This window comes from Zootoca vivipara, chromosome 1 (assembly GCF_965207765.1).
Source record: "Zootoca vivipara chromosome 1, rZooViv2.hap1.1, whole genome shotgun sequence".
NCBI classification, from domain to species: domain Eukaryota; kingdom Metazoa; phylum Chordata; class Lepidosauria; order Squamata; family Lacertidae; genus Zootoca; species Zootoca vivipara.
This window is the reverse complement of record NC_142582.1, coordinates 118,545,676-118,555,253: the sequence shown is the minus strand read 5'-3', so window position 1 is coordinate 118,555,253 and position 9,578 is coordinate 118,545,676. Positions and strand designations below refer to the sequence as shown.

Here is a 9,578-nt window from a genome sequence, read left to right as displayed (position 1 = left end):
TGATGCAAATAAAGATTCATTCATTCCCTGCTTAGAAAACATGGAACTGAGTAGTTTTCTGTTTCACCCATGCTTTCTAGGCAGAGGTCTGAGAAATTTCCTCCTTGCCCCCACTCCTTTCCAAGGGGGGAAAAAAACCACTCTTTAGTGATAGGTTGGAACAAATGGCAATTGGGGGGAGGGACCTGAGCTGAGCTGGGATAGCTCAGGTAGTAGAGCACGAGACTCTGAATCTCGTGGGTTGTGGGTTTGAGCCCCATGTTGGACAAAATATTCCTACAGTGCAGGGGGTTGGACTAGATGACCCTCATTGTCCCTACCAACTCTGATTTTATTATTTGAATTGCTGTTTGCTGTAATGGAGTTTTAAAGGGTGGTTTTCTCCAAGGGGTGGAGGGAAGCAGCAGGACGATAAGAAGGGTGGATGAACCCCAAATATTTGAACCAAGTCACTCATTCAGATCAGAAGCATCATGGGTTGCATTGAATTGTATAATGAATGTAGTGTAATAAATGATTCTTAGTATAATAAATGTCTAAATGAGGCTGTGTACATTGATTTTGGGGCTTAGCTGATTTAAGTGGACTAAGAAAGATAGTGCCGGGTTCGAAAGATGTAGAATCTGTGGAAGCATAATTAAAGAACTTTGCAAGGTTTTTAACAAAATGTATTCAAAAGGTTTGAAAAGGGTTCAATGCTTCAAGAGGAGTGCAGAGAGCAAGAGATGGTGTGATTTGGTTTTGGTGATTGTGTAAATGGTATAAAAAGGAACTGGAGACTCAAAGTTAGGCTTGCCAGAGAACGGCAGCCACAGAAATGCAGTGAAAACAGAAATTGCGCAAGTTGATTTGAAAGAACTGATGTGCAAATGTTGAAAAGAAATAAGCAGTGGAATTTGAGTTGAGGAAAGAGTGAGACTGAGGAAGTGGAGCTGAAAAGAATAAAGATTTTAAAAATGGATCTGAAAGAAGTGGTGGATTTAAAAGAAGGGAAACTGAAAGGAGATTTAATAAGTAGTTGAAATTATGTGAAATGGAGAAAAATACTGATATAAACTGAGAAAGCACTCAATCTGCTGGGCTGGATCCAAAGACTTTTGCTCAAAGAACTTCCCACTCACAGAAGAACAACATATCCTTTCAAAATGTGAAATGTATGAAAAACTCAAAACATGAAACTTTTTTGGTAGCCTAATGTTCGATCACAACTACACCATACATTCAAAACACATGGCTTCCCCCAAAGAATCCCAGGAACTAGTTTATCCCTCACAAAACTATCATTCCCAGCACCCTTAACAAACTACAATTCCCAGGATTCTTTGGGGGAAGCCATGTGCTCTAAATGTATGTGACATAAGCCTTTAATATTGATTTTTGCAACAGGTTTCCAGAATTGCCTGGCTGACATTAAACACAGTAATACTGGTTTGCCATCTAGTGGTTGTCTGGATTTTTGCTTTTAGGGTCTCAAGGCAACAAGAAAGTATCTTGTAGTTTCAGTGAAAATGTTTATAAAGGAACCCTGGAGGAAAAGATGTGAGAAGGAAGGTGTTTATAAAACATGAGGTTTGGGCAGATGTTAATACTTTTCACATGTGTATTTGGTGAGCCGAAACTTCTCACTAAAAATAATAATAATACAGGAACCTTGAGTACACTCATTATTTATAAAACTAAATCAGGGATAGCCAACCGGATGTTCTCCAAATGTTGCTGGACTCCAGTTCCCATGGCCAGCGGTCAAGGAGTTGTTGACCAGTAACATTTGAGAGCCTGGTTATCTGTGGGACAAAGGCTAGTAGAATTTCACAGGAGAGGGGGAGACAGTGATTTCTCCAATCTTTAAAATACATTATTGAGGTCATTAAGGAGTGGGTGCCAGCAATAAGTCGCACAGCTTCAGTGAACTCAACGCTATTCAAAGAAACAAGACAGGCCAGGAGACCAGGCCTATTGAGCACAGCATCTCTTTACCAATAGAACTTGCCCCTATGTAGCAGTTGGGGCTGAAAGTCCTTTCCTTCCCTCCAGGGGCATAGGAAGGGGGGCAGTGGGGTGGTTTGCCCCGGGTGTCATCCCTGAGGGGGGGTGACAAAATCCCCTAGGCATGATTGCCTCCACACCAGATTGCACACACACCTCCTCCCAGTCTGCTCCCTCTGATCACTCATCGTTGTCCCACCACCATTCCCTGGGATCTGAGCCATCTTCCCTTGGGAGTTCACCAGCTTGTGCCTCCCACGAGGGCTGTCTTTCCAAATGTGTCCCTGTCCCATTGCTCCAAGCCAACTAATGGTGTTCAGGTTCTGAGGACAAATGAATGACTCCCCTCAAGCCAGAGGCTGCTTCTTCCTTACGGAGGGCTTCTGATCTGGAGGCGTTTAGACACATATTGCCTCGGAACTGCTTTCAGAAAGGGAAAGTCATGTTCTAGTCCGCCCCCACCTCGAAAAGAATATTGTCGAGTTGGGAAAAGGTTCAGAAAAGAACCTTTCTGTTACTAATTAGTACAAGGATTTGTTTCAATTATTTGTGCGCCAGTCTTAAGATTGCAATACCAAATACACAGAGGACGAAAAAGTTCTCTTGAATGCAGTGAAACTTGCTTCTGAGTAGAAACGTGTAGAAGTGCACTGCAAAGGAAGTGACCACTTGAATCGTAGCTGAAGGGGAGCCATCATTTTGCCACATAGGGGAAACGATCCTTTCAGACACTGCGTATTGGGAGGGGAATTCTACAACCCTGGGAAAGGAAAGGGAAATATTTTGATCCTTGCATAAAGCCCCCCCTCCCCTTTGCTTCTCCCAACATTCAACACAGCAGAAAATGGCGCAAACATCATTACATTTAATCATATTACTATCCAGGAAATGGGAAGCTTTAGGCCAGTGCCAACCTGGCCTTGACTTGATGTTTTGATGTTCTGGTTTCCTTCTTCCGCATGATGCATTAAAAACATTCTGGCCTTGACAGTCCTTAGTCTGGATTTCCTGCCGGTTTTCTCAGACCGAGTCATGTCTCGTGGGTTCTTTACCACCTTCCCTGCAACTCGTGGTGTTTCAGTTTTCTGGTTAACAGCGCAATAAAAATGATCAGGTGAAAGACTGAATGTGTTTGGGACGTAGTGATTCAGGTTTACAAGGGGGAAAGTCAGGCTGCCCCAGATTTGATTACTGTCCCAGCCCAGCTCCCCCATGCCAAGGGGCTCCCAGGCCTCACGGTGCCACTGCTGCTACATCACACAATTTAAAAAGCACAAACTTCTAAAATAAGGGTTCCTACACAACCAGAATGTGACGGACTCGAACAGGTTTTTATCTCACTAACAGGTTGCTGGAATTGGGAGGTGCAAAACCTGAAGGGAGGAGAGAAGACATCCAGATCGTTTCTTGCACTGTGAGGGCACGACTCTGCTGCTGCAGTAGACACACCTATGAATCAAGGTGTTGCATTACTTGTGAAGTCAGGTATATATAGTTATAAAGAGAGCAGCACAGCTGGAAGCCTGCCAAGCAACTTGCTAAACAGCACTGGGCCAATAACATATGTGTGGCTATGATCAGTGCAACACACAGAAACGGCGTTTACCTTCCCGCCGGAGCAGTACCTATTTATCTACTTGCATTTCGACGTGCTTTCGAACTGCTAGGTTGGCAGGAGCTGGGACCGAACAACAGAAGCTCACTCCATCACAGGGATTTCCGATAGGCAAGCCCAAGGCTCAATGGTTTACTCCACAGTGCCACCGGCGTCCCGACTTCTTGCATATTACTTCCTAGCAAATATGTGGGTTCTGTTCATTATGTTTCCCGTCAGTTACGTTGGGTTATAAGAATTCATGGGAAACAGCTAGGCCTCATGGATCCACATTAACAGCCACACATCTTTCAAGCACTTAAGAATTTCTGAGCTTGGGTGGGATATTCTCCATAATGTTTCAGTTATTTCTTTGTAAAACATGGACCACAGAATATAAATCCTTACATCAAAGAATAGTATTAAATCACCATGAGATGTTTGCCACGTGATCTTATTTTTAATCCAGCTTTCCAACACAATCATTCTCTTATTTACAATGGAAACCTTAAAAAAAAAACGGAAATGAATGCTGGCTAGTTATATATTACTCCCATTTGTAAAATGTCAAGCTTTCACTGACCACAGATGTGGTCAGTTTAGAGACAGTGTACTGCTTTTGTACATCTGGTATACACAAATAATTGGCTAGATCCAGACTTTATTTATGATTAAGCGGTTGAAATCAATGGGTGATGCCTAACTTAAATCTCATTGACTACAATGAGTCTACTCTATGCATGTGTAAGCGGAGGGTGAATGGAGAACTGATATCTGGGGAATATGATGTTCTGTTAGGTGAAGTCAGAGAGAATTGCTTCCAGATGGGGGCTTAATACTGTAAACATGTGGATCGGGTAGTGCACACAGTTTTCTAGCATCAGTACCCCCCTCCCAATTTATCATATTTTTCACCAAAAGGGTAATCCAGACTAAATGCAGAAGAAAGGTGGACTGGCATTTTGAGGCCAATGACATTGTGTGGGGGAAAACTTGCATGCCTTAGAAACACCTATCCCATGATAAACACTAGTCTGAAAGAGATAGGGATACGGTGTCAGATTTCTGTTAGGGAGAGGCAGCCAAAATTGTTGAGCTTTATTTTAGGGGGGGCAGAGCCATCTGTGTTAAGGGTGCTGAGAGCAATTGGGGAACCCTTTTCACCTCACAGAGTTACATTTTGCAGAGTGGTTTTAACAAGCAATCCCTGTTCCCAGGGAATTCTGGGAAATGCAGCTAAGGAACAGAGGTCTCCTAACAGCACTCAGTCCCCAAGATTCTATTCAGGAAGCCACGATGGTTCAAAGTGCTACGACAATGATTTAAACATCTAGTGCGGAGGGGGCCCTAAGTCTGGACCTAGCCATTAGGATTTCTAAACCAAGGTGTGTTAATTACTCATTAATGGTGTGGATTTACTTGGTACCACCCCGTGATTCCACTCTCCCTACTGTTCAGTCTCAAAAACGTCTTCGTGGCTGCATATGACTCCCGCGTCTTCTTTGTGGGAGCAATTGTGCCTCCCAATGTTTGCGTGGGAGCATTCCAGGAGGGTCTTCTCACGCCCTGTGCACTGGACGTCATCAAGGAGAATGGGAAGCGAGTGCCCCTCCCCGAACGCCGCTTTCTTGGTTGCCCTGATCACAAAGGCAAAGCCCAACTGGCGGCACACGACCGCGGCTGCCTTCGAGGTCCACAAGTCGTCGCACACGGTGCCCCATTCTCCATTGATAAAAATCTCAACCCTCCCCCGATCTTTCCCCTTCGCGTTGCCATTCATTATCCGGACTGCACCATTCCGTGGCTCCAGGGGAGCACTGGTGGGTTTCTTTCTCCTCCTCTGGCCTCTTCTTCCACCGGTCCTTCCTCCCTTCCTGGGCTTTGGGGCTCTTGTTCTCGGTGCTGCCGTCGTCATCTGCACTCTGTTCTGGTTTCTCATGAGGGTCAAGAGTTGCTCCAGCCAATCTGGAGTTGTCGCTCGAGGAGGTCCTACAGTTGCTCTGCTCCTGGTTGGAGCTCTAGTCGTGGGTCTTAGCTTAGGGCGCTGCGTTGGCTTTTTAATTATAAGCTCTAAAGTGCAAAAACAGAGACGTGGGTCAGCATTTTAACCAGATCCCTGAAGACCCTGGGTCCAGAAAGCATCCTCTGCATAGCTGCCAAGTCTCCCGTATTCCCCGGGAAACCCCCGTTTTTCCAGCTGGTCCCAGCCAAAAAAACTCTTTTTTTTTTCCTGGTTTATTCTGGCGCGACGACCATTTTGGAACTGGGCGGAGCATGCTCAGAAGCGACTTTTGATGCTGCTTTGCCCAGTTCCAAAATGGCTGCAGAACGACTTCTGGTGCGGTGGCCATTTTGGAACAGGACAGAGAAGCATCAAAAGTAGCTTCTGAGCATGCTCCGCCCAGTTCCAAAATGGCAGCAGCACTACTTCCGGTCTGCTACTTCCGGTCCAGTCCCTTATTTCTCAGGCCAGAACTTGGCTATGATCCTCTGTATCACTGCTAGCAACAGGCGAGTGATGCAGAGGATCAGCTTCCTGGAAGATTCAGGACCCAGGACCCCTCCAGAAGATTCAGATCTCCTGAATATTGAGTGTTCATCCCAATTTTACATGGTTTTGTGTGTACCGTGGTATTTTATGTATTGGGGGGGGGGGGCTGCCAGGACTTTATAACACCACTCCTAAAGGATCTTCACTGGCTCCCAGTACATTTTCGAGCACAATTCCAAGTGTTGGTACTGACCTTTAAAGCCCTACACCCATTCACAGAAATTGGGTTCTTATTGGATAAAGGCATGGAACAACACCGCAGGAGAGCTGGGGTGGCCTGCAATGGCACAGTGGCCGGAGCCCAACCAGTTCTATGATTCTATGGAGCATGGAGCCAGCTTCTAACAGGGCCGTATTTGCTAGGCTGCAACCTCTCCCCTTTACCGAACTGCCACGCTTGCGCAATAAAACACACATGGCTAGCTTGGAAGATGTGGCAATGGCATTATTACGCCAACACCGCAAGCAGAAATGCAGGCACATGTTTCTGCGGGCTGGGATATTTCTCTCTCAAGATTTCATCGTGAACCGGTTCAGTACACCACCTGCACCTACCCACTCTTCAGAAAGCATCTCAAATGGATTGTTCCTTTTCTTTTCTTTTGGCTGTACCCTTCATTACGACTTCAGATTGGCTCGATACAGCCTGTGGGAGAGCCAGCTTGCCTAATATGCCAGATACTCTCATCCACTGGTGGCTGAAAATATTCAGCATTCAGAGCCTATTCTCTTCCGTAATTGGAATGTGAATAAAGGGAGAAGAGTTGCTAAGGGCAACCCATGACACATTCTGCATAAGGGGGATGGGGGGTACCTTTTCCTTTTCAGTTCTTAATGAGAAAAGCAGCAGGAAGAAGACCCATTTCCCTTTACCATCACAGGTTACAAAAGCCTCTGAGCTGTTTTCTCCCTGGTTTTTTTTTTCATTCATCAACTTCAAGATCTAAAGAAATAGTCTTCAAAGGGTGTTCAGTGTTAATGTCACAGTTGCAAAGAGCCTATGGGAATCTGCTTGATTCAAGCCGCATATTTTTTACATGACTTTCACAACTATTAGAGTGGTGTTTCCTCTAAGAGAAAAGACCCACTTCTGCTTCGTACTACAGAATATGTAGACTGAAGAACTTTTTACTGGTCATAACATGGATAAGTATTTTATCCACAAAATGAGTGTGTCTGTGCAATTCTTCTATAAATAACCTTTTGCCTTCACAAGAAGCTTGATGCAGCTTCAGAGTAAAACTTTCTGTACGCTTTAAATTATGGTTGTAAATTTTCAGTGGTGATTTTATTGTAATTATATTATGAATATAAATATAAAACATTTTAGTGCAAAGGCATCACTTTTTGCAAATGAAAGAGCTTTTGACCTTGGAAGATTTGCCAGTAAATGAAAACTACGGCAACTCACCCTAGGAAGTTTTGAAAGGACATTCATTGTTTTGTTTGCACTACAAATGCAGAATGAGCAAACAAAATTCAAACAACAGCAAAGAGGACCAAGGCAACAATAAACAGCCAATTTTATTTGTGAGAATAAAACTTGCCATTTTAAGTCTGGTTTCTTGCATGTAGCCATGCTCACTTCCTACTTGAAGTTACAAGTTTAAATGAAATAGAATTCCCTGCATGTTATGTTCTGAACTCTGCATCCAGGTTCTTGGCTTGTAGCCTCCATCAGCCCCCCCCCCCAAAAAAACCCAGAAGTGTTCATTAAAAATTCTTGTGCGAACCAGAACTTTGCCCCTCAGAAATCGCCAATGTGAATATTCATAAATAAAATATCTCCGACACTCACTTTCCTTTGGAACAAACTTTGTGAGCTTGCCTTTCACTTTCACTGGTAGAGGCTCCACGCGGCATTTCCCAGGCGGCGCTCTCCTGATAAAAATAGGAAACAAAAAATATTATTATAATGAAGCACAGCCCTCCTTCCCCTCATCCCCCAGTGAAATGTTAATGGTTGTGAGAAGAATAAAGACTACAGACCTACATAAATAAACATTTCTGAGCCAAAAACGCACTGTGTCTTACCGTGACGTGTCAACCATTTTGTAAACTACACCATTGGGAGCGGTGGCACTCGGGACTCCAGTGGACATGAAATAAAGTTCTCCTTGATGAAAAAGACCAAAAGAAGGAGGCATGAATCTTTCACAGGTATCCTGGGTGCTCCACTGAGTGGTTTACTATCACAAAGTTAAGTAGCGCAATGAAGTTTGTCAGCAGCAAACTCCAAAACCAACGCAGGGGGATTTCTGATGCATTCTCCAGATTGTCAGATTTGGTTTAAGTAAATGAAGATTTGTGTCGTGATCTGGGAACTAGAGACCTTTTCAGTGGTGGCCTCATATCTGTGGAACTCATTCCCAAGGGAGGGAAGTGTGGGACACCCCCCCCACTCCACTTTACTGGATTTTTTTAACCAATTCAATTACTTCTGCATAGCAAGGGAGTTCCCCTTCATGTATGTTGAAACTACTACCTTATTTTCAGATAGCCTAGTTTTGCTTCCAACCTGATACCAAACGGGTGGTTTCATGTCTATTATTACATCGCATACCTCCTACAGCTCCTAAGCTCCAAATCTCTACCTTGAGACTCTCATTCCTTAAAAGGACAGGCATTTATTGGCTATTTCAGTGCTACCCCCTTTATAAAAACAGGTGGTCCATCTAGTTATTCTCCATCATCTCTGTTTGCAGCAAGTGCCACCTATTTGAGTGTCCAGAACCACCACCAGCCCTCAGTATAGCTCAGGGATCTTGGCAAAGAGTCACAATTGCAGACGCCAAGGAACTTTGGTTTACAATTGCTGGGAGCCAAAACTCGTAAACTGCAAAATTGTGGATGCTGCTGCTTAGCAACAATGCTCAACACTGATGGGGGTGACGCTTTTGCCTGCATGTGCTATGGATTGTAAAATGAATGTTCTCTTATAAACCCGTCTCGAGCGAATCATGCTGCAGATCTAATCAACAGAATTGCCCAAGGGAGCGTCACTATCTCAAAGGTCCTTCCTCTCGTCCCTGAAGTCTCCAAATCCATGGACCAAAGAATCATCCATATGACAGAGCACCCTCGGTTTTATTTGTCATATAGAAACTCTGACGGTGGCTATCATCATTAGTTTCCAATTTCAACAACTGAAAGCTTTTTCAAGAGTTAGCCTTAACCAATGAAACTGATTGAGGGTTGATTTGGGGTCACGCTTCTTCATGAAATGCACAAGTAATTTATGGAATTCATTATTGCAAGATGTGCTGATAGCTACTTGATAGACTTGTTTTTTAAAAAAAGAAGAAGAAAAAGAAAACCCACAACGATTAGATTAGATTAGATTCATGGAGAAGAGAAACAGGCGCTAGCTAAGATGAGCAGAAATGGAACTTTCATGACTTAGGGCATCCCAGGGGCCAAAGGACAGAGCAGTTCTTCCCCTCCAAC

General features: G+C 44.1%; 1 protein-coding gene across 1 annotated transcript in view; it reads right to left on the bottom strand.

Moving 5' to 3' along the window:
• Window positions 1-4,020: 4,020 nt before the first annotated feature.
• Window positions 4,021-9,578, bottom strand: part of HHIPL1 (HHIP like 1) — a 28,720-nt gene continuing 23,162 nt past the window's right edge. The window contains exons 7-9 of the mRNA XM_035097096.3: window positions 8,166-8,247; window positions 7,930-8,012; window positions 4,021-5,650 (exon numbers count right to left, since the gene is read on the bottom strand). Coding sequence (XP_034952987.1) covers window positions 5,028-5,650; window positions 7,930-8,012; window positions 8,166-8,247 — 788 coding nt within the window. The 3' untranslated portion in view covers window positions 4,021-5,027. The remainder of the gene's footprint in view (window positions 5,651-7,929; window positions 8,013-8,165; window positions 8,248-9,578) is intronic.